At 50.2% G+C, this 22,721-nt stretch overlaps 8 protein-coding genes across 8 annotated transcripts; 4 read left to right on the top strand and 4 right to left on the bottom strand.

The window, feature by feature from the left end:
* Positions 1–693: 693 nt before the first annotated feature.
* On the top strand, positions 694–2,245 carry HO173_010708 (uncharacterized protein; the record flags this gene model as incomplete). Its single annotated transcript, XM_037312593.1, has 3 exons — positions 694–1,788; positions 1,868–2,101; positions 2,159–2,245. 3 exons carry the CDS (start codon positions 694–696, stop codon positions 2,243–2,245), a joined length of 1,416 nt encoding a protein of 471 aa, XP_037160441.1.
* A 2,895-nt stretch (positions 2,246–5,140) lies between these two features.
* Positions 5,141–6,352, top strand: HO173_010707 (uncharacterized protein; the record flags this gene model as incomplete). Its single annotated transcript, XM_037312592.1, has 2 exons — positions 5,141–5,185; positions 5,231–6,352. The coding sequence occupies 2 exons, from the start codon at positions 5,141–5,143 to the stop codon at positions 6,350–6,352; spliced, it is 1,167 nt and encodes a 388-aa protein (XP_037160440.1).
* Positions 6,353–8,076: 1,724 nt separating this feature from the next.
* On the bottom strand, positions 8,077–9,025 carry HO173_010706 (uncharacterized protein; the record flags this gene model as incomplete). The annotated part of the gene is made up of 2 exons (XM_037312591.1): positions 8,077–8,601; positions 8,756–9,025. 2 exons carry the CDS (start codon positions 9,023–9,025, stop codon positions 8,077–8,079), a joined length of 795 nt encoding a protein of 264 aa, XP_037160439.1.
* A 1,193-nt stretch (positions 9,026–10,218) lies between these two features.
* HO173_010705 (uncharacterized protein) lies at positions 10,219–11,233 on the top strand (the record flags this gene model as incomplete). Its single annotated transcript, XM_037312590.1, has 2 exons — positions 10,219–10,267; positions 10,329–11,233. The coding sequence occupies 2 exons, from the start codon at positions 10,219–10,221 to the stop codon at positions 11,231–11,233; spliced, it is 954 nt and encodes a 317-aa protein (XP_037160438.1).
* Positions 11,234–11,506: 273 nt separating this feature from the next.
* On the bottom strand, positions 11,507–12,121 carry HO173_010704 (uncharacterized protein; the record flags this gene model as incomplete). Its single annotated transcript, XM_037312589.1, has 1 exon — positions 11,507–12,121. One exon carries the CDS (start codon positions 12,119–12,121, stop codon positions 11,507–11,509), a length of 615 nt encoding a protein of 204 aa, XP_037160437.1.
* Positions 12,122–12,869: 748 nt separating this feature from the next.
* HO173_010703 (uncharacterized protein) lies at positions 12,870–14,982 on the top strand (the record flags this gene model as incomplete). Its single annotated transcript, XM_037312588.1, has 2 exons — positions 12,870–12,878; positions 13,765–14,982. 2 exons carry the CDS (start codon positions 12,870–12,872, stop codon positions 14,980–14,982), a joined length of 1,227 nt encoding a protein of 408 aa, XP_037160436.1.
* Positions 14,983–16,045: 1,063 nt separating this feature from the next.
* HO173_010702 (uncharacterized protein) lies at positions 16,046–18,628 on the bottom strand (the record flags this gene model as incomplete). Its single annotated transcript, XM_037312587.1, has 4 exons — positions 16,046–16,856; positions 16,905–16,990; positions 17,045–18,101; positions 18,192–18,628. 4 exons carry the CDS (start codon positions 18,626–18,628, stop codon positions 16,046–16,048), a joined length of 2,391 nt encoding a protein of 796 aa, XP_037160435.1.
* Positions 18,629–19,911: 1,283 nt separating this feature from the next.
* HO173_010701 (uncharacterized protein) lies at positions 19,912–21,165 on the bottom strand (the record flags this gene model as incomplete). Its single annotated transcript, XM_037312586.1, has 2 exons — positions 19,912–20,921; positions 21,060–21,165. The coding sequence occupies 2 exons, from the start codon at positions 21,163–21,165 to the stop codon at positions 19,912–19,914; spliced, it is 1,116 nt and encodes a 371-aa protein (XP_037160434.1).
* Between the last annotated feature and the right edge of the window lie 1,556 nt (positions 21,166–22,721).

The following is a 22,721-nucleotide window of genomic DNA, read 5'->3' as shown; positions in this document are numbered from 1 at the left end:
TCTTGTGCCTGGAGGGGCTAGTTGTCAAAACAGTGGGCAATTGATCGTTGAACACTGCCTACAACACCTCAATATTAAGAGCACCTGCAAACAAAAATTTTAATGTCTAAAGTTGTTCGAATCAACGGAATTGGAAGATTGTCCTGCGAATGCTGTGCCTTGAGTCTCATCATTGGTCAGATAGGAAGGCGAAAAGACTTTCGCCAACTGCCATGGATTTTGGCATTCGACGTGAATGGTTTACTCCATGGAGTGTGCCAAGAATGCCAAGCATTGATCGGCACTGCAATAGCCCAGTTGGGAATGCTGTGCGGACCAATCAAGAAGATGTTGATTAGTCAGCAGCTGTAGCCAATCTCAGTGAATGGTTCAGTATCTATCTCCTCAGCTCCTGTCAACAGGCTGTGCAGCGAGGACTGAAACATGCATGAACGCGTAAGCGCCCCCATTTCACATGTCAGACACAATGTCAAGTCCGTGTTGATGGACAGATGGATACCTATAAAGCATGCTGTCCTCATCTCTTTCCTCTATTATGATATTATCCCTTAGCACCTAGAAACTTCTTCAACACATCAGCTCTTGTTATGATGGTTGATCATTGTATTCAAGCGTTGCATTTGCACTGAACGCCCCAACTGACCCCAAAATCTCTTCACACGCCATCTTCCTTCTCCAACGCAACTGCTAGCGATGGGGAAGATTGTTAAACTTATCGGCTCCGGCGTGGGGCTTGCCGCGGAAGCCATCGCTGCTCGAAAACAGCTACAGAGGTCCCCATCCAGTCAAGGAAACGGCCAATTATCCAGTACACCGCGCAACATACCCATCGAAGGGCCACCTGGCTATAATCAGGCAGTCTTTGAGGTATCTGACGAAAAAGCGAATGCCCTCATCGCCAGCGGCCAAGCAGTTCCTGTGGATGATCACAGGGATAGGAGCATCGCCGACGGACAGGCTGAGGATGACGATGATAGTTCAGATGAAGACGACGAACGAGACTGGGCACTTGATGAAGCTGCTGGCGCGGACGAGCCTCCAGTCGCGTCACTAAGTGGCCAAGAACCAAAGAAGAAGTATGCTCTTGACGCAACAGCTACCATCGAATCTCTTGGAGCGATCGTCTTATCCAAATTCCCCCCTCCACCACGAAGCACCCCTCAATTGCGATGTCCAGTTATCATTCCCCAAAGAAGGCCCGGAGCTAGTGGTCGAGGCTTCATTCGAGCCTACGCTCCTGATCTCGCCGAATTCGGCATTCCCCAGGAAGGGTTCCTTTCATTTTTGAAGGTCCAGCAAGAAGCGTCAAAAGCGTCCCCACTTTTGAACGTCGTCTACGTTGGAGCTGGCATAATTGGCTGTGTACCACATGGAGCAGCCATGATCACTTCAGTGGTGGTCTCAATAGCTGTCGGCGCATGTATTAAACATCAGGAGTCACAAAGGACAAACAGTTTCCTGGATGACATGAACGAGAGAATATACAAGCCGCGAGGTCTCTATGCGATGATCATGAAGTACAACCCGAACGCGAACACGACCCTGGATGTGCAACAGATGGATGCCTCTAGCCTAATCGTAAACCGCGGCGCTCACGAGAATGATTTCTTCAGAAAAACGGCCTCAGGTGAGACTCAAGGGGAGCTCGAGATGCCGGAGGCTGCACCACTGGTGTTTCCCGCACTGGATGATGTCGCCCAGTCAGGTGATATTGAGAAGAGGAACGCATTCATGAGAAGCACGAAATTTGTCTCCAACTACTATGACAAGCGAACGCAATTGGAATATGTAAGTCATCGTCTCTTCGTTCTGCGGTCGACGGTCACTTTAGACAAACACTCCTCTTTCATGGGCTAACTTACAGCAGGCAACTCAAAATCCAAACTCAAGCCTAGCAGTCCCAGCAGACCAACGACCGAATTTCGCAACTAGAGTCGCCGACCCTAGCCATCCTGCCTTCCAAGGCTCCTGGCTCACGCTGTTCTCCGGAGGCAAGATCAAGCCATCCACCAAAGGCGAGAAAAACGGTGAGCCATCCGGACGACGCGGAAAGCGAGGGAAGAAGGGCAAAGGACGAAAAAAGGGAAGGAAGATGAAGAGCGTATGTCTCTTCGTAGTCTCTCACATTTATCACAGTCTTGCTGATGTATATTTTCAGAATCTGCTCTACTTGATAATCGTCAACTTGCCGTCAGACCAAGAGCTTGCGGCTGCGAAGCAGCAGCTGGAGATGACGCGGCGATAAGATTGACCTGCCACAGAAAACTATGGCGGAGTTCAGGTGGCAGACAGTAGCTTGACGAACGGTACGCTCTACGCATTCGGTTGGGCTTCAGCAGGCGTGAAAAGGGTATGGAAGGTTCTAATGACGAGCAAGCATAGCAATCATGACAGGTCTTCATTAAGCGTGGACAGGGTGGTAAGAGCTTCACCGACAAGAACGCATAATAGATTTTGACAGTTTGGGTCCTGCTTCTGGGTTCACTTTGTTCTCTTGTGGGGATGATGTTGATTGCATCGTCTGGAGTCTTATTATCTAGAGTCTGGGTCGGGCTGAACTGCCCAGTCACGAATATAACCTTGTCTCAAAGCGTCTCAAAGGAACGCAAAGAAACGTCTGTTATGAATGACGAGATACACATCACCATAGAAAACGACAAGCTCTCCCACCGCTGCGAATGCAAGCATCCTTGTCCTCGTGATCAGCACTATTCACACCCCCTCAACCACCACCACCACCTCCCTCCCTCCCCAACATCCCTCTCACAACCACAACCATCACCACCATCACCCCACCCACCCACCCCTCCCAACCAACCCCTCCCTAAACGCCTCCCTCTCCATCCCCATCCGGCTCCCCGACCACCCCAACTCCTCCCCCCGGCGCCGAAACCTCGCTTCCTCGACCGCCATCTCGATCGCCTGCACCGTCCTTTCGTGCTCCGGTTGCTTGCAGGCGCTGTGACGTTGCATTGTCTGTGGGGTGGTCGCGGGTACGGGTCCGGAAGCACGGGGGGCGGGGTGGGTGTGGGTGCGGAGTTGGGAGGTGGGGTCGAGGAGAAGGTGGTGCATTGTTGTGAGCAGGGTGGCGGTGGCGGCGGTGAGGGTGGTGAGGAGAAATGCAGCGATCATTTTTGGGGGGGGGGAGTTGAGAGGGGATGGGGAAAGGAGGGTGGGTGCAGTTGGTTTTGGGATGAGTGGTTTGGGGATCTTGTCGGTGGGTTCTTTGTGCGGGAGGATGAATGCATTGTTGCGGGGGGGTCTTGTTGCTTGGTTCTGGATGAAAGAGAAAGTTGTGCTGGAACAAAGACTCGTTTTTTTTTCTGGAAGGAATTAACAGAGACATTGTCTTAAATCAGATAAGTAGATTCTGTCCAGCTGGTCGGAATAGGCAATCGCAGTCGTTGCAGATGTTGCAAGAAGAAAAGTCTCACTTCGGCCTTTGACACTATTCAATGACCGCCAGTCCAGCCGGCCACACGTCCAAGCTCAATAGTCTCGCAAAGTGTTACAGAAACCAAGCCTACCGCACTAGTGCATGGACACGCTTCTGCCTGAGCATCCTAGGATTATCGACTGAGAAACTGCTAGAGTAATCGGCAGTCAAGTATAACGGCTGCTTCAAGTAACGCGCCAGGTCTCTCCGCGTTCGTGCCCATGGTTCTGAAGGGAGTTGTGTCGGTCGCTGGGGCCCGAGATAGCCAGCTGATCTTTCGGACATTAGTTGCAATGCGAGGCAGAAAGCTAACGCATGCATGCAGTCTGTGGCCTTCACTTCAGTGGGTTTGAAGGTGTCGGTAAAGGTCAACTTATATTCTGTGGCATTTGTTTTGGTGGGTTTGAAGAAGTCGATCAAGGTCAACATATTGGGCAGATTGAGAAAGGGAACTGAGAAGTTGAGTTTACTGATGACAGATTTGACTCCTGCTCTGAGAGGACCCTGCGGTGATGCGCCATGAGCTGCGGCTCTCAGGACACCAGTTGTTCGGGCTCGAGGCTCAAAGTGTGGTCTAAGGCTGCTTTGGAGTCTGCCAGTGCATAGTGCGCCCACGTTGATGGTGGGTGTTCCAAGGATAATGGGAGATGATGCCGCCATTTTGGACCCGTGTTCTCATTGTGCTGGTCTATGATGGCTTTGTAGATTACACGATCATTGCAAGCTGCACGGAGGGATTTGATGACCTTTGACAATGCCAATACAGTATCGCAGGCTCCGACCGAAGCCATAGGCGGAGGATCTCAACGGGCAGCTTATCGAGCCTGGAAGGTCGTGATATCATGATTAATCTGCTTTGACGGTTCGTATTGTTCAGGGCCTTAGCTCTAGAGGAGTCTAATTAGAAATGGCACAAGGTCGGCTCAACTCCTCATCAAACAGCTCACAGAGGGACGGTGCGAGCGTGCCAAGACCAGCATCAGGACTGAGGTACTTTATTCTCGAGTTGTCCGTGTTGTTGGGGGTATTTAGTTCGGATTAGGTTCGATTCCTAATGGCGCTGGTACAATGGTGTTGCGTGCTTTTTATTTTCTGTCCGTACAGCCTCATTGTGCCAAGCCACTAGTGTTCAAACACTCATCACGTGATGCTGTGGCGCTGTTCACCGGCAGCCGCACCAATCAAAGTGTGGAAAGCGAAAGATCAACGACTGGAGCCTGCTGGAGTCGTATACTCCATGGCCATCTAATTCGGACCAATTGAAGCTTCTGCGAGAATGGTGCTACAGACGTCAGCGCATCGTGCCTACTTTGTGGGCTACCATTGAACTCGCTGCTACTCCTTCGGGACATGCGATCACTTGCATTCCTTCCGAATAAAGGCATACCTGCCACAGGAACACCGCATCTTTTGGAATCCCCCCTCCTGGTCAGCCCTATGTCCTGTGTACTAATGGTATGTTACTTCAACATGCCGGCTTTAATGCTCGCTGTCTGTGCTCACGAAGCCTCGATAGGACCGGAAGAGGATGCGGATGACAAGATCTTGTAGGTGATTAGAACCTCGACTAGGATCTTTGTACTGTCTCAATTTGCCTTTTTGCATTCACTCTATGTACTTGCCAAAACGAAATCTAACGTCGGATCTGACCAAGGGAGCGATTACCTGCTTTGCCAGCTTTCAGCTGACAAGAAGCTTTCGACTATGGGAAGCCTTCCAGCTGAAATACTTGAGCCCATTCTTGAAGAGGTAAGCCTGGTAGTGTGAGTTCCTGAGCTATAGTAATTTTCCAAGATCCATTTGAATTCTATCTCCGGCGTCCGAGCTCTGGCCTGTGCATCTCGGACTTGCCGTGCCCTGGCTAGCCCCTACTTGTTTAAACCACTCAAGTGTGAGTTCATAGAGCTTGTACGAGGTGATGACTTAGGGGGCCTAGCCGTTGTCACCTTGAGTACAGCAGACAATTTCAAAACTCTCAAATGTCAAAGTGGACTGCGGGGACAAGATAGACTGCGGACATTCACTCAAGTCCTGAGTGTAGAACATACCTACGAATGTTTCGAATACCTGCCTGATAGATCCTTATATCATTTCAACCTCTCAGCGCCCGCCCTCGACTTCTTGAGTCGCACCCTTCCTTTGCTATCGAGACTGGTCATCGACCTCGGCGATTTCATCGGTTACAGCCCTAGCTGGGATCAAGCGTATAAGAAAGCTACGAAAAAAAATGCACGGTATTCACATGCACCATTATCATGCGTAGACGGGCTGAACATCGTCTGCGCCATCGCTCGCTTCCAAAACCTCCGCCACCTCACTCTTCACTACAGGCTCCAACAAGACCAAATCGCCCTCATGCATCCAACGCCCGGATGCGAAGCCGTGCGCGAGCTATTTGAGTCGATCCAGAGACGGAAGCGAGGTCAAGCCATTGTCCGGTTAGACGTGATCTTCTACACTGACTCGATCAACGTTTTCGGGTGCGTTGACCGCTCATGGCAAATCGATCCACCTACAGTATCGAACACGATTACGATAGTATGCAATAACAATACCTCTTCCCAAGGTGACAAGCAATCTCAGTGCAGCTGCACTTGCGACAATACAGACTATGGGAAGGTGATCGAGCGCCGGAAGAGGACTGAGAGGCTCTATGGGAGACAGGCATGGACATATCGTCTCGGAAGTGTTCAATGGAAGCTTTTGCAAGGCAGATATAGAACCTTGCCGTGGAGTATCGTGATGCAATCACTTATGTGGTTGGCGCTTTTACCGTCGAATATCGTCTTTGAGGAGGGCAAGCGCGTGCGGTATGAACCATCTCTGGCAGATGTGGAGGTGAGCTGCCGTCAGGATTACTCGGATCGACGAACCCGCTTCAGAGAGAGATTGTTCGAGAGGATATTACCATATTAGGTCATATAGTGAGATTGCTTTTCACAGCAAAGTCAAATGCGGCGTTTGCACTGCTTGATAGGACTATTCATGGTTTCTACCATGCAAACATCTAATCGTCATGAAGCTTCTCGAGCCTACAAACGGGGCATCTCTCCCTCACCAATTCAAAAACCACGAGATTCAGGCCTGCGAATCATTTGGATGTCGCCATTCTTCCCTGACCGACCCAAAGGTGACGAGAAGAGTAATACTTCTAGTGATCTCAAGAGCTTCGAAAACGTTCAAACTGTGGAGAGGTAAATATTGGAATTGCCTTGGTACTTATTTTATATCATGGACCTTCACTTTCATTCCAGGAACTTCAGCTTTTTCTTCAATGCCGGGAACACTCCAACTTCGGTGGTGGTAAACCTATTGTCCGATTGGATATGTGGCCCTCCTCTCAGAGGTGACTGGTTTGACTCAAATCTTTTGGGCTTTACTTTTTTTTTCTGTCCTTTTGTTCTTGCTTTCTGCTTTCTGCTTTCTGCTTTCTGCTTTCTGCTTTCTGCTTTCTGCTTTCTGCTTTCTGCTTTCTTGGTCAGGCCGTTCCAACCCTTTCAGGCCGTCTATTGAGATCTCGGGTGACTACATTTCAGATTGGCTGCACCAGATAGACGAAAGTAGACTCAGGCGGCTAACCGCTAGCGTGATCTTAATCCCCGAATAAATGGTCTTCGGCCTTTAATATATGCTTTGTCGAAACACCAGTCTTAGTTTTTCATCCCTTCCTCGAAAAGAGCCTCATTACTCCCATCAAGCAAAACAACCCAGACACGCAAACCACCACTACCACCACCACCAGTCTGCCTCAATATCAAAACCAATAAGCCTTCCCCCCTCCTAGCCCTCAGCGCCCTCAACCCCGTCCAGCTCGCCGCCTTCAAAACCTGGTCCGCCAACGTCTTCGTACCGCAAATCGACCACGCCGTCGGCGCACCAGGTCTGGACTCCCTCCACGGAAACAATCCTCAAGAGTACTCGAGTATGAGCCGTACACTACCGTCCGGCCCGGACCTTGGCGCCGGGAACGAGTTCGTTCCACGGTTATGAGGCGGTGGAGACGGGTTCTTATTCTTGTCCTTGAGCGTGGAGACATGTTTTTGTACAAATTGTTGGAGCCGGGAAGGGCCGTTTGAGGTTAGGAGGGTGGATGAGGGGGTGGAGGCGGAGGAGGAGCTTGGAAGGTATTGGAATGTGATGTGAAAGTTGTTGTTATTAAGAAGAAGCATGGCTGTGAAGCCTACTAAATAGTAGGTGGCTAGCCCTACCACAAGGCTGGGAGCATCTTCCAACAGAAGGTGGGTGGGGGGGTAGAGAAGGTGGTTGCGAGTTGGAGGGCTGTGGGGAAGACGGGTAGAGGAAAGGATTGCGTAGAGTGGTGCGATCGGTTGTGGGTAAGGCGATGGGGCTGAGTGGAATATGTGCAGGGGTTCAAAAGAAGGGATGTGAAGACTTGAAGATGGCATTGGCTTCGGGTTCACAGGTATGCAGTACAGCTGATGCACAGTTCTTGGGCTGTGGTGCGCTTACGCCGTTCGATACCAAAGTGTTCGCTGCGCACTAAAACACGATGATGCACAAGAATGGTCTTCTAATGTGCTCTCCCACCCTGGAGTGAATCATATAATGTTTGAGATGAAGAGCGATTGGAATTCGATTGGTAAATCATCGAATTTTTATAAGCTTACAGATGGTGAGCTTCATGCAAAAGCCCAATAGTGACGGTATGCACCATTCTCCCATCGTATCCCGGGAATTAGCCCCAGACGTTTGTGAGAATCCCAAACCTTGCGATCATAATCACCCCCCTTCCTCGACTTGACCTGGTCAAACAACGCATCCTCCTGATGCTTCTCCAATGTCACGAACGGGTATCTCAAATTGACTTCTTGAAGTGGTGGAAGGAATTCCTGGACCTGAAGGTAGACCACCGTGAGTCGAAGGTGCACCGTTAAGCGCGAGGCAGCAATTCTTTGAATAGTAGTCATCTTGTCCTTATCTGGTCCAAATAAGTTTTCGAGCGTAGCAACATTTTTTTTCGCAATCGCTCGTGATTCAAGGATGTCTTTGCTGCTGAGCGCGCCTGCGCCTTGAATCTGATTCCAAAGCCACGTGCCATTTGGATCCATGGTAAACCCATAGCCACCTAAGATGGCGATCATCATGTTCCAACTTGGGTGCTTGCTTACTATGTATTTCAACGGCGTGAAAAGCTGCTGAACGCACTACACCATATCGGAGTTAGCCTTCTTCTTTAGAACAGACTCTCGAATCTAAAAGACATGTTCGAGGAGCGAAATATGCGTCCCTACCTCAGACTTGGCTTCGGACTGAAAATGATTGTGAAAGGGGCATGAATAATTCAGAAAAGCCACTTACATAGGGACAAGTATTCTGATCTCCTTCGGTGCGGGAGATCCAGCGCTTGATGCATTTGCTGCCAAGGACATGCTGGCAGGGTAGTCGAACAGCGTGCTCGGGTTCGATTGGTTCTGGGTCTCGGCGAGCGGCCATCGAAAAGATGCGTTCGATGATCCCAGGAGCTGGGGCTTTCGCGGATACGTACTTCTGCAGACATACTGGACATTCGTCGCAGTCGGGCAGATCTTGGGCCTCAGGTAGCTGACCGAGGAAGTCCCTTGGGGTCATCCTGGGTAACGCAGGAGACATGTTTGGGGTGGTCCTTCTTGGTACGAAGTTGAAGTTGGGGAATCTGATTTGACAATGGGCTGTTGGAAGAATGAGGAAAGTATTAAAGGGAATTGAGAAGGTTATGAAGATAAGGCAGGGTCTTGACGGAAGGTCTTTGTTGTGATCGTTTGTTGGAACAATGTCATTGCAAGATGTATGAAAAGACATGTCTTACGCTTTTATCACACAGACAAGGACTCCTATCAGGATAACACATTGCTTTGACAGAAAGCCATTGTTCATTGAATCATTTGTTGAGATGATGTCGTTGCAAACCAGATGTAGGAAATGTCTGAGGCTTTCATCCCACGGACAGAGATTGGGTTCTGGACAATGACTGCAAATTGTTCGGCGATAGGCCCACATTTGCTTGTCAACCTATCTCTCCCCTCATGAGGAACACGTCAAGTAGTTGAGCAGTGTTGGAAATCATATTGCAGCACCATAGTGTGTTATAGCTACCCCGCATGGTGGCAACCAGGTAACAAATTAGCATGGGCTTCACATGGTATATAAGTAGCCTACATACCACTCCATAGACAATCAATCCATGACTTCTCTTCAAAGTCAACAAGCAGTCACATTGCCCCAAGAATACTGCTGTCATATAGACAGAATCTGTGGTAGTCGATGAGGGTGTACCTTAGTCAGTAGATGTCATGACCAATCGGATGTTAGCTTGTGTAACCTAATGACTAATGCTCGTTCAAAGCTCAAAGCGTTCTCTTTCATTCTAGCTTTCACTCTTTGTCACCCGAGCCTGCCATCAAAACAACCTCTCGGTCTAGTTCAAAGTGCTAGGAAAGCGTGGGAGAGAATATCCTTTACCTAGCGGCACCAAGCTACGACATTTCAGCAAGCTGTGCTTGCTACCCCCGAGATCTCTCAGAATCAGTCTCTCACGCTCGACAAACATTGCAAAACACCCTTTTTCACAGCAGCCCATGTCTTCTCCAATGCCATCACGAAGAAATAGCAAGCTAGTCTACTCTGAAGAAGAACTGTTGGGGGCACGTACTCATGTTGAAAGCTGGTTGGAACCAAGCCACTATAGCTTCGAAGACGAAGATCACCCATCCGATGAAGAAGTTAAGGAAAGTTGGGTGAGAAAACATGTCCGCAGGTCCAGGCGTAGGGCAAAATACGCACATATGCGTAGAGAATGCGGAGTTTACCAACCTATCGAGCATCTCTTCAAGAGTACAGATATTCTGTTGGGCATTTCCTCTTTGTACAGGTGCTAACCGATAAACTGCAACAGAGAGAGGTCATAATGGTAACTTCAGAGAATGGTACAATCGAATGCCTTCACGCCAACGGGGTGGACTCCTCCAGGAAGCTCGTGAAGTCTACAACAGAGACTTCGACGCACAATTTCCACTGTCTCCAAGCGTCCATGGTTCCTCGGGATCGTCTGAGGCTCCGTCATCCGAAGACACTGACGAGGAAAACGACCGCCAACAAGAAAATCAAGAACGGATCGGCATTCAGACTTGGCTTCGCTACCGACGTGATCATCCTCATGCCTGTGGCCACCGCCCACGACCGACACCAGCCCAGCCCTTTAACTTTATGGGCCTTCCCACGGAGATCCGCTGCGAGATTTTACGGTTGCTACTCGAACGAATCAAAGAAGTGACGGATGTGAGCCTCAAAAAATCGTTCGAATTATACAACATGGTACCCGTGGATACACGTCTCTTTGCTGTCAGTCGCCAGATGCAGGTAGATGCTGAAGTAGTCTTCTTCCGCTCGAACACAATCCATGTGCATGTTGAACACTACGACTTACCATTCTTCATCACAAATCCCCCGCCGTCTATTCGGGAATTAAGGAAGGTCCACCTGTCGATCAGCCACTATTCCAGCCCGCCGACCCAGCCATTGCTGGCTGAGAACTTGGAACAGGTTGCTGATCTATTGAAAGATTGCAAGAAGCTTGTTCAACTAAAGATATCGCAACTCTGCCGGAGTGGTGGATTCCCGAAAATTTCCACACATGTTTTAAGGGATTCCTTGGAGTACTTCACTCGGGTTCGAGGGGTTAGTGAGGTAGTTCTCACTGATGTCGAGCCTCCGAAAGATGATGACGCTGCTCTGATTTACGCTCCTGAGAAGGTAACGACTCGCCTGAAGGCGATTATGCAGAGTCCGAAACTCGAATAAGTCATTAGACCCTGTCTTGCGCTCCGTACGGCATCATGTGCACGATTGTCAGGTGACATGACCTCTAGCATGTATCCTAAGATTTCAGATTGACTGGTAATTAGACTTGCTTTACCTTCAGCCGAAATAGCAATGGGATCTTCAAATTGCAAAGCAGCTCATCGTTTGACCGCTGTCTGTGTTCTCTTTCTAAAAGCGCTCCGCTTGATACATAGAACCCTTGCAGCTTGAGAGATGCTGGAAGAGCAGACGTCCAAAAAACAAGCCTGAGACCTACGCTATCGTTCCTTCGTTATCCTCCACTCCTTCTCCTACTCTCAGCAAGCTCGTCATGACCCTCTGATCATTCACCCCCACATAAACAAATTCCGGCCGACTTCCTTCCATCAAGAAGCAATAATACGGCTGCTCCTTTCCCAACGGTAGGCCTTTGGGCCACTTCACATCAACGGCCTCGTAAGGGCCCACGTATCCCGCTTTCTTTATCAAACTATCTGCGAATACGATATCCATCCCGAGCCGCGACGGCAGAACATTGTTTTCTGCAGGGCATGGCTGCACCGAGAAGCGAGGGCCGGCCCATTCGCCCCAGATACCTGTCATGTCTATGTACAGGGACCCGTGGCCAGCGCTGAAGAGCAACCGCACATCGAGTAGAAGTTCCGGGTTTGTCGTTGGCCCGATGGTTGAAGTGACTTGCAACTCACGGAAAGTGACTGAGGAGAAGTCGTCCAAAGTCTCTCGAACCCGGGCGTAGACGGTATCATTCAAGGGAATGCGTGGCGAGTACAGCGAGACGTCCGAATTTGATAAGAGGTTGGTACCGGTGCTATTCTCTAAAACAGCGTTGAGTGAGAGTAGAGAAGTGACATTGGTGAGGAGGTGCATGACCGGATGCCACGAGCAACGACAACAAAGATCAAGGAAGGAGATCCGCGATTCGTGTGCATGGGGAGAGGCGGGAATCAAGAAGATATAGTGCGGGATATACGTCGGTCGATTAGCTTCGAGATACTCAGCGCTTGCCAGGTCTGGAGGAGCTAGTTTAGCTAACTCAGCGGAATACGCGACATGCGAGCACCCTAGGAACCCTCGCAGGACAGCCCGATTTAAGTATGAGAAGGAAACACTCATGCTTTGCTGCGCGCGTAATCTTGTCTAGGTAACGGACGATGCAATGTTCAGCGTGGCAGCAACTTGGGCCTTCTCCCTGTTCGTGACCTTTCATTTCCTAATTCCTTCACGCCTGCTGCTGCAGCACACCATAGCTTATGTCGCCACAATCGCAGCATGCCCAGCTCCGGTTTGCTCCGTCGTGACCGACACGACCAGGGGTAGGGGACGAAGGCATCTCCTGTACCCTTCCACTTAGAAAAGTCCTGTCAATTGCGGAATCGTTGTCGGGTATGAGCTTATAGGGTTTGACTCGTTGCAAAATGGCCCGTTACTCATAGCGGTTTTGTCGGCTGTCGACTGATACTTTCGAGAATTGTATTTTGAGAATCCCATGCTTATTATTGACATCGATTATCACGCCCATCTCCCTTCACTAGGTGAAGGGAGTACATCGCGGGTTTCGAACTCGATGAGCGCGTGCAATTGGCGTGTGAAGAGAGAGAGAGAGCGTCGTTTTAGGATGTTTCAGGTTGGAGAGTTCTTTGCCAATCGATGATTTCGTGAGGAAATTGCTGCCGCGGTCTTGGCGCAGCGAACTTAGTCATGCCCTTGATTGGCTCGTAGGTTTTCTTCACTACGACTGTCGTTTTATGGAGTGTCAATACATTGTTAAAAACCAGAGCTCTTTGGAGGAATCAATGCACGATGCGACTGTTTCCTTGAACGTTAGCTTTGAAGTCCTACTGGCTGTCGGCCGCCCCTCGAATTCGAAGATGCGCACGTACGACTCACATCACCGAAGGCGTAAGGCGATTCTTTGCCTGGAATCCCTAAACTTCCCTATGCTTCAGGTAGAAGGCAGCTCCAAGCATCTATGGATGCCATTTGCATCAACGTACCACTGTATCCCCTGACCCATAAAAAGCATGTCTCAGGACCACTCAAGTATCATATACGACCATATTTAATACTCGGACAGTGCCTTCTACTTCTTTCAACTTCTTGCAGCTTCGACGACTTACGATTTGTGATTTACGACAACCAGAATCTGTTAAGGCTGGATCCTTTTTTTTAACCCTCCTCATCATCTCATTGTCGTGCCTGGTGCAGACTTACGATCTTTCATTGTCAGGAACAGTCGCCTCTCTAGACCATTGTTCACGTGGACCATTGTCATTGTTGTCTCGGGTACGACTCTGTTCCGATTGTGCCCCTCTATTCTCGTTGTTCAGCGGCGAGATCATCGTGCCAGATTATTGTATTCTTTTTGTTCCGTTGTTCACAACACAAACCTCATTGTGCAGAACATTCCCTGTTCTCTTTCCTCAGGCACCCTACGCCTACAAATACCCTCTGCCTTCCTCTCAATTCTATTCCTCATCTCGCATCAACTCCAACAACTCACACAACAACAGCCTCAAGACCCGCAAACTCAACGCAACTCAAATCAAACCTCAGCAAGAAGCACGCAAGTCATCTCAGACATGTACTCAATCAACAACATCCTCGCCATTTCGGGCCTTGCTCTTTTCACCACCACAGCCCAGGGGCACATGGTGATGGCCTCGCCTCCACCATACGGCAGTCCCGACAACAGCCCACTCAACGCCGATGGTTCAAACTTCCCATGCAAAGCCACGAGCAATTCTGGTGGCACCGTCACCAACATGGCTATCGGCGCCCCGCAGACGCTCTCCTTCCTGGGCGAATCTGTGCATGGCGGTGGATCTTGTCAAGTCTCTCTTACTACCGATACACCTGCAACGAAGAGCTCTAAATGGATGGTCATCCACTCGATCGAGGGAGGTTGCCCGGCTAAGAACGTGGCAGGCAACCTTGGAGCAGACAACTCCGCCTCCACTCCTGACCCGGATACCTACAGTTTTGCCATTCCGACAGGCATCGCTCCGGGAGCATACACCCTCGCGTGGACCTGGTTCAACAAGGTCGGCAACCGTGAGATGTACATGAACTGCGCATCGGTCAAAGTCACGGGCGGATCCAACAAGAGAGACACCCCTCTCAACGAGACCGACTTTGCCATCCCGGACCTTTCCGGCCGAGACACACCCTCCTTCCCCGCCATGTTCGTCGCCAACATCCCAACCTCCGACTGCCTGACCGCCGACTCCAAAGACGTCCAGTTCCCCAGCCCGGGAACATCCGTCGAGAAGGATGGCGTCGCTTCTGACCTCGCGCCTCCCACCGGGCCCAACTGTGGCGCGTCGGGCGGCTCGTCTTCGGGCGCTCAAGCAGCTTCCCCCGCTGATGGCTCATCGGCTGGTGCTTCGGCTGCCGCCCCCTCCGCTGCCTCCCCAGCGGCGGCCGCTCCCTCTGTTGCCCCGGCAGCAGCAGCCCCAGCCCCCTCTGCTGCCTCCCCTGCTGCCGCCTCACCCTCCACCGACTCTACCTCTGGTTCCTCAGGTAGCACCGGCTCCTCAGGCAGCACCTGCTCCTCCTCCGGCACCATGGTGTGCAGCGCCGATGGCAAGCAATTCGCCATCTGCGGTGCCAGCGGAACGGCCCCCAGCTTCCAACCCGTGGCTGATGGGACTTCGTGCACCAATGGAGCGATCGCGGCCGCCAAGTCGAAGCGCTCGTCTGTGAAGTTTGCGGCGGGATACAAGAACTAGAAGGGGATGGATGATTGGAGGAGAGAGTAGCAGTTGTGCGATTGATTTGATTCAATCCGGTTGTAGTCAGTAAGCGTGGCTTTATAGAGATGGTTCTGTACAGCATGCATGATTTTGTGTCTATTTAGCAAACGTAGGAGTGGGATGAAATCAAATGAAATACAGTCATTACCAAAACCACTTATTCATGAGCGATGCGATGTTTGCCAACAAACCAATTACTCTGACTTCCAAAACCACTTAAATGTGTATAACCAACCCAATTCCTCAGACTAAGATAATCCCCAAACCAAATTCCCATCTCGACGATACACACCGGAGCCCCACAACGGACATCCGCAATCTCGTCCAACTCTTCCCATACGTCGACATCATAGCCTCCCTCCCATTCTCGATCCGTTCTTCCACGCACCCAGAACTCCACCTCTCAATCAACTGGGCTCTTACCCGGTCGGCATTGCGAGTAACTGCGTGAGCGCACTGAGCGGGTAGTGTTTGAAAAGAAGAAACCCGCGATGATGTGATGTGATGAGAACAAGGTTGATGGCAGAGCAGAGTAGCAGCAGGGAAGGCTGGGCTTGGCTGGTTAAGATCCGGATATGGAGGTTTGTCAGTCGGTTCACCAGATAGGGAGGTTTGTTCGGTGAAGGGGAGGACGGGGTCCCCGACGCATCGGCCAGGCCGACGCGTCTTGCTTAGAGCCTGGAGACTGCTGCAGGAGGGTAAGGGTGAGATATGAGGCCGGGGCTAGATATTGGTCAGGCGGACGGAGGGGTGGAGGGAGCCGCTGGCGAAAAGTCGAAGGGTGGTTGGGAGGTCAGATGGCGCAGTTCTGTAGTGGGGTATGTCATTGTTTGTAACTCGATATACTGAGTCAGATGGCGCAGTTCTGTACTGGGGTATGTCATTGTTTGTACTCGACATATTGAGTCTGTTAGGGCGATCCGTTGGATCTAGATGCTAACAGACGTTTTTATCATCAATCTGTCTAGCTCACAACTCATCATGCTATCCATAACGCCAGTTCGCAGTATATCAACGCGGTGTATTAGTCTCTGAGGATCTATCCATCAACCTCTCGAGTGTACGCTCCTCGTCGTCTCAACGAGACCTCATGATTAGGAAACTCGAGATGTTCGGTGTCCACACCGGACCGCTCAGCATCATTGAGATGTTGCCGATTCCAGCGGTGGTCCCTCTCTGTCCTGAGAACATGTTCCACATCGAGACCGCAGCGCTCCAGAATCTTGCACCAATCATCCCATCGATCATGTTTCAGGACCAGCGAAGTCGGTGTGTTGCCACGATCATCACAAGCCCAGATATCCGCTCCAGCTTCAATGAGTAGATATGCCAGGTAGATCACGTGACAAGATGTCTCATCTGACCAAGGCTTTTGAAATAGGTAATGCAAAGGCTGTCTGCCGGAAGCGTCTCTTGCTCTGACATTAGCACCGAGACCACAGAGGTAGTATGTTCTTTGTGTTGCGTAGAAACCGTATCCGATTCCGGCAGATTTGAAGAAGGGTGTAACATTTAAGCAATGCCGCAACTGTTCTGCGAGCTCATCTGCTTTAACATCATCTATCTCTAGGACTTGACAACGGAGAAAGGTGATTAGTTCGTCAGAGTCTTCATAATTGAGATTCCTAATTTTCGTTAAGAGTCTGCGGTCCAATGGTGGGAGTCGTGTAGGCAACGGTGGCTCGGGAAACCAAAGGAGCCCACAAATATTGCCATCATTCAAGTCGCAACCAGCATTGTGTAGAAGCCGAGCAGCAGCACAATAGTCAACCTTGTTGGGCATCCCACACGCTCTCACTGGAAACATTGAGCCGGTATGGGCTATCAGATCCAAACAGTTTCTATTCAAGCTGTCAAAGTGATCAGTTTGGATACACAAAACCGGAGACCAATCTCACCGTCCAGAAGTGGCTAGCGCGAGAGGATCCGCGCCCTCTGTCAGAAGGAATTTACAAATCTCATAGTTGCCAGATCTTGCAGCATACTGCTCAGTGTGTTAGCGATTTAATTATAACAGAGCTAATCCGAGGGTCCCTACGTGTAAAGGAGTCCACCCATCTTCATCTCGATCTGTGGGAGATCCTACTCGATTAAAAAACAGCTGTCGAAGTCCCTCTAAATCACCTTTTGCACTGAATGAAAAGACATCAGAATTGTAAGGAATGACAGCAAATGACGAAAGTATAGGACATAGTTCAAGATATCCACGCTGATCTCTTTGGCTTCTGCAGGAGATCGAGATCCCTCTCAAGGACAGGAAACTTTGTGCTGGTATGAAAGTCATCAGGAATTTGTAACCAATCCTCGGCCCACTAATGGGGCTGATTTGATAGGCATTGCTGAATTTTTGGTACCTACTATCCATTTTGAAGGCCGATGCTGTGACGTGCAAGGATCCTACCCTCCATCTAAAGCACCAAGTGTGGGTCCAGAGCCTCGTAGCAGGGTCAATCAGAGCGCTAGAAGGACTGACTTCTCTATAGACTTCGGGGTATTGGCCGATGCTTAGGCTGGTAGCTGCTGGGCTCTGGACATTTTCTTGGGTTTCCCTTCCAAACCCATCCTTTTCTGGCCCGGAATCCTGGTAAGAAGTGTTTGCGTCTAATCGAGAGACGCTTTGCAAAGACTGCTGGAACCCATTTGCCATCGAATCGATGCTCTCACGTATGGCGACGAGTTGTGCCTCAGATGCAGAATTATAAGCGTTCAAGCGTTCCTCTACAATGGGGATGACAACGTGTTTCAGCTCCGTCCTAAATATCCTGGCCAGAACACCATTGGTGGACGGTCGAACAAGAATCTCTGATCGTATGGAGTCTCTCAGGAAGGGTGCTTGAGAGAGGCCTGACATCAAATTGTCCAATTTGGTTTCTAGAGTGTTGTGAAGGTCAAGGTTTGTCTCTCGAAGCGCTTCAATTGATGTACTCAATGAGGCGTGTCCCATCGAGGCACTTGCTTCGTTTTGTGCGATGACGTCTAAACGCCGGCTGATGGGCTTCAGTGCATTCAAGACCTGTTCCGTCGAAATGGCATGGCTTTGCTTCAAGTTTGTTTCAATCCTGAACATGTCATGGTGACGGGCGATCGAACTCCTCCTGACCGGTTTGTGCTCAGCAGATGTTACAATGCAACGGAAATATGGACGACAGGCATATACGTTTTTTTTATATGGGGATCAAACTTACTGTGCAACAGTCTGCAGGCTCAAAATGAGTGCAACTTGCTGTGTTTCTAGCCGCTGTACTATCTCCAGGGTTTTCTTCTCATCAATAGCCCATCTTGCCCTTCTGCGAACGTTTTTGGCTTCGCCACTCGACGTCAAGATTCCATCCAGGAGACCTAGGGTCTCTCCAATGCTGATGATATCTGCATTCAAGGAATCAGGTAAAACTTGGCGATGTTGCCGAAACGGGACTGAAGATTCATATTCTGTCACAAATGTTTTTAGATTGCGAAGGATCGATTCGATACCCTCGACCGTTTGCCGCAAATCTTTGACCGCACCGGGAGCATTCCTCCATGAGATGACAAGGCCGTAGATGCCTTCGCAGGCTCGGATCGTTACGTCTACCAGAGAGACGACGCTAGCAGCAGTCGATAGAGCAGTCAATGGGTCGGGCATGACGGAGAGGAATTAGCGACATCACCGTAGAAAAGTTCTGGGCCTACCGAGCTATATAAAATTGACGGGGCCGTGGAGTGGCAGTGTGATATTCCCAGGAGGTTGGCAGCCTTGCTGGTAGGTATTGCACAGCATTTTGCTGGGCGGTGTAGCTGCATTGTCGATCTTTTTCGAGACCCAATAGGGGTAGCCCCTCCAAGGTCCATTAGATAAGGATGAGGCAACATGCATATATCCGCAGTGGAGACTGGATTCTATTCACGAGTAGCGCACTATGTAGGTAGCAAGATGACTCTGAAGCGAATTCAGTTGTTTTTTACGGGCTCTTTCTGTTCCGGAAGGCTGACGCTCAGCCTAATTCGGGGACGCGGGGTCGATGTACTCCTCGTACATACGTCTTCTCCACTATTATACAACGAGGTTCTAGGACGGAATATACCTTTTTAAAATGCAACACTTTCGTGAGTAAGCATCACTGCCCTTGCCCGACGCGAATCCCCCTTCGCTCGCACAATATTCAAGCTGCCCGCGGCTCAGTGCTAACGGCGATACTGGAATAGGATGGTAACCGGCTCAGTCGCTTGGTGTGTTTGCCAAAATGAGCGCTCAATTGCACAACCTGGCCAAAGGGCGGAGCACCTGAATCTGCTCAACAGAACCATGTCCGGCCATTATATATTCTAGATCGATCTCCCAGATACTCGGGCACCTCGTGCTTTGATTCAGATATTCATTTACCTTGGGTCCCATTGTTTATCTTAGGCTACAGGCCTCTGCCTCCGCCCTGTGCCGTTTGAGTACCCTCAGGCCTCACTTTCAGGACTACCCACCCTCAGCTCAACTCAAAGCGATATTGCTGGCCATCATATTCAGGGATCTGATACATGTTTCTTCGCCCAGAAACGGCAGTATCGAATCAGCCCATTTTTGTCTCCGCAAGCGCTCACGGGTACAGCAGCTTGACGAACTGAGAGGAGGCACACTAGTGTAAGGTAGAACAATTCAATATCTTGCCCAGTACCGGGCTCTTTGCCATTCACTAAATTTGAGATATATCGCGCCAATCTTTAGCTGTGAATATGGAGTCGTGAAGATTTTGCACATAATCATTGGTGGAAATACCTTTTTATCCAGGAATAGTAATAGACTCTTTCTAAGTCGAACACGCCTCGAAGGTGCCAAGACAAGAAAGCAAAACGCAGCAAAGTACAGCCAAAGACCAGAACCAAACCCAAGGACCCACAGAGCTAGGACCACCCGTGATCCTGCACATTCCTCATACACTAAGCACCCACCGGCCCCTCGCTCGCAGCCATGTTACACTGCCTGAAGAGTCTAACCTCGTCCTCCCGGAAAGCTCCAACAACAGAATGCAACACCCCCTGGTTGTTGAACAGCACCATATCGCCCTCCTCCCAGTCATGCGCATACACCAAGTTCGGGCTGATTCCCGGCCTCTGCAGCTTATGAACAATCTCTCGCACCCTCTTCAGATCTTCGATGACCTCGCCGGTGGCCAGGTGTATCTTGCGCACAGCGGAAGGGTGCATTTGAAGGGCAAATTGGCCAGTGACCGGATTCTTCCAGACCATGGGTAGAATTTGCACTTTTGAAGGATCGATAAGCGGAAGTTCTGAGGAGGGAAGCTCGAGGTTATCGGAGACTAGGCCGAGCCCGTCAGAGCGCGATTTGGCTGCACTCATCCAGATGTACGGATGCGCGGCGTACTCGATGCGGCTGGTTCGCACGAACTCTTTGTCCGCGTCGGACAGGATGTCGTACATCTTGTATCCGCTCACGAATGCCGTGGTACCTAGCGGAACATCCAACTCATCGCCCGTCCCGTCATCATAGCGCAACGTCTGCCGTCTCCCTTTTGGCACCGATACCGCCAGCAGCGATGTCACCTTTGGCGGATTGAGATCATAAAGCGCAGCATCGATGTGCCAGCGGTAGAAGCGCGTGTGCGTAAGATCATCCTCTTCGGGGATAGGGTGCTTATGAAACTTCTTGTGGTGAGGGTGAACGAGCTTGATGTTGGACAGACCTTCATACTCGGGCACGAGGCCGTTGCCAATGATTTGCACCTCGGGTTGGTGTGGTACAGTTTTAAGATCCGGGTGCAGGATGCTGCGTTTGGCGTCGAGGGTCTTGCCGTGACCGTATCCGATGGCGGAGGAGTCGAAGCGGTGGGTTAGTTCGTATTGGGCTTTGGGTGAGCTAGAAGCTTGGTTCTTGAGGACGACTACGTGGGTTTTATAGAGTGTGTCGCGGATGATGGAGAAGTCGTTGTCTGCGATGCATCTGTCAGTACTGTTGAAGCTAATGTCGAGGTCCAGGATACTTACTTAGGAGGTTACCGTTCCACGGAGTGCTCCCTATTGTACGCGCATACTCTGCTACTACATAGACCCTGTGGTGTTTCACCTACCTGTCAAGTTTTCGAGATCAACATTTTCAATGACTGCGCCAAAATCTACATCAGACGAAGGGACCGAAATGGGGTGGATAGAAATTTGTTGAGGGCTGAGAGTCATGGTTGATGAGAGCATCTTGATTTGAGTGAGTTGCAAGTGTGGCAGTTTGTTCTCGGTAGTGATTGTCAGATTGATATGAAATTTGATGATTGTGGGAAAGATCGTGGTATAAATATTTGGATGGGAGAGAGTAAATCTCGGAGTGCGCCGGAGGCCACTTGTAGCCCGGAAGTCGCCTATTCTCGGTACGAGTAATACGGAGAGCGGCGCCGAAAGTCCCGGGGCTGTCGTACCTTAAGTAGGCTACAAGTAAGTACAAACACTGCATGCGCAACGTTACATCCTCAAGATTACCAAAGCTGAATAAGAGAAAGGATAATGATGACTGGGCGACATTTGAAGTATTGAATGTTTCATCGATTACCCAATCTGTGGTAAAACAAGATACAACACCTGAACGCCGTTTCTCCATCTCTTATCCCGCAGAGATTCGTGAAGACTCCGGAATCAGTTGTCTCCATGAACCGATCGAGAATTCCATCCATTCCAGATCGAGGATACGAAACCCGCAAGACACGGTCCTTCCGTATCCCCCACCCGAACCCTCGCAGACATTTTGAGTTCGTGAATTTATACTCGTGGCTGGTGCTGTCGATGAGGCAGTAGCTGCAAGCAGGTCCGGACGTCTCGAGGTCTTTGGAAGTGGAGTTGCTTGGATCTCGAAAAAGGTAGCGGTGGAGAATAGATGTGCTTCAAGTTCGAAGCTGGTATCGAGCGACTCTACGCGGTGATGACTTAGCGTCCTGAGTGTGATCAACCATGCAGGATATCGTCACCTGTCTGGATGTCTGACTCGGCGGTCCACTCGCCACTGTGCTGTTCATACACTCTGCGCCAGGCTCTAGGACCTTGCCATACGGTGAAGGCACTTATGAGTGTAGCAAAAATGCGAAAAGAGGTGGTGGCGATGGTCTGAATGGCTGCTAATGCTATTATCGCCCGCATTTTTGATCAGCAGCGTTGATCGATTTGAACGGGAGCTTTCTGAGAGCGATGGTCAACTGAGCATCAGTAGGGGTCTCTTTGGAGACCTGAACGAAATCTTATATTTTTAGCAAGTACAAACTCATGGCCGTACGGTGATATCATCGATTCCCACTTTTGAAGTCACATTTCGAGAGATAGGTTTACACGAAAAACAAGATATATCATAGTGAGTGTCGGAATACGCATCCTTCTGCTTATGCTGAGAAATCGCTGCAAGATCATTGCGTTGTGTCGGTCAACAGCTGATAGCCTCTATGCCTCCTTACTAGGCTTCCTCGCCATTCCTCTATTCCCCACGAAACCAGACTCTGTGAGTAAACCGAGTCTAACGTCTTATCAAAGTAAGTATACACCGCTTTTCAGCCTGGGAGCCCGAAGATTGCGGAGTCCAGTCTGTACAGGCAGGAAAGGCTAAGCTGGCGACACTGTAATGGTGGTTGGTACTATCGATGGAGCTGAAGTTATAGGGGGGCCAAAGGCTGCAGTCTCTAGAGACAGATCCAATTCCGAGACCGCCGCAGCTATCGTACTGGCCACGGCTGGTGAATTGGTCGCTGATAGCTCGAAAA

Source organism: Letharia columbiana (genome assembly GCF_014066305.1).
Source record: "Letharia columbiana isolate WasteWater2 chromosome Unknown Sc0000052_s0, whole genome shotgun sequence".
In the NCBI taxonomy this organism is placed as follows: Eukaryota; Fungi; Ascomycota; class Lecanoromycetes; order Lecanorales; family Parmeliaceae; genus Letharia; species Letharia columbiana.
Note: the sequence above shows the minus strand (reverse complement) of the source record. Positions and strands in the feature narration are given on the sequence as shown.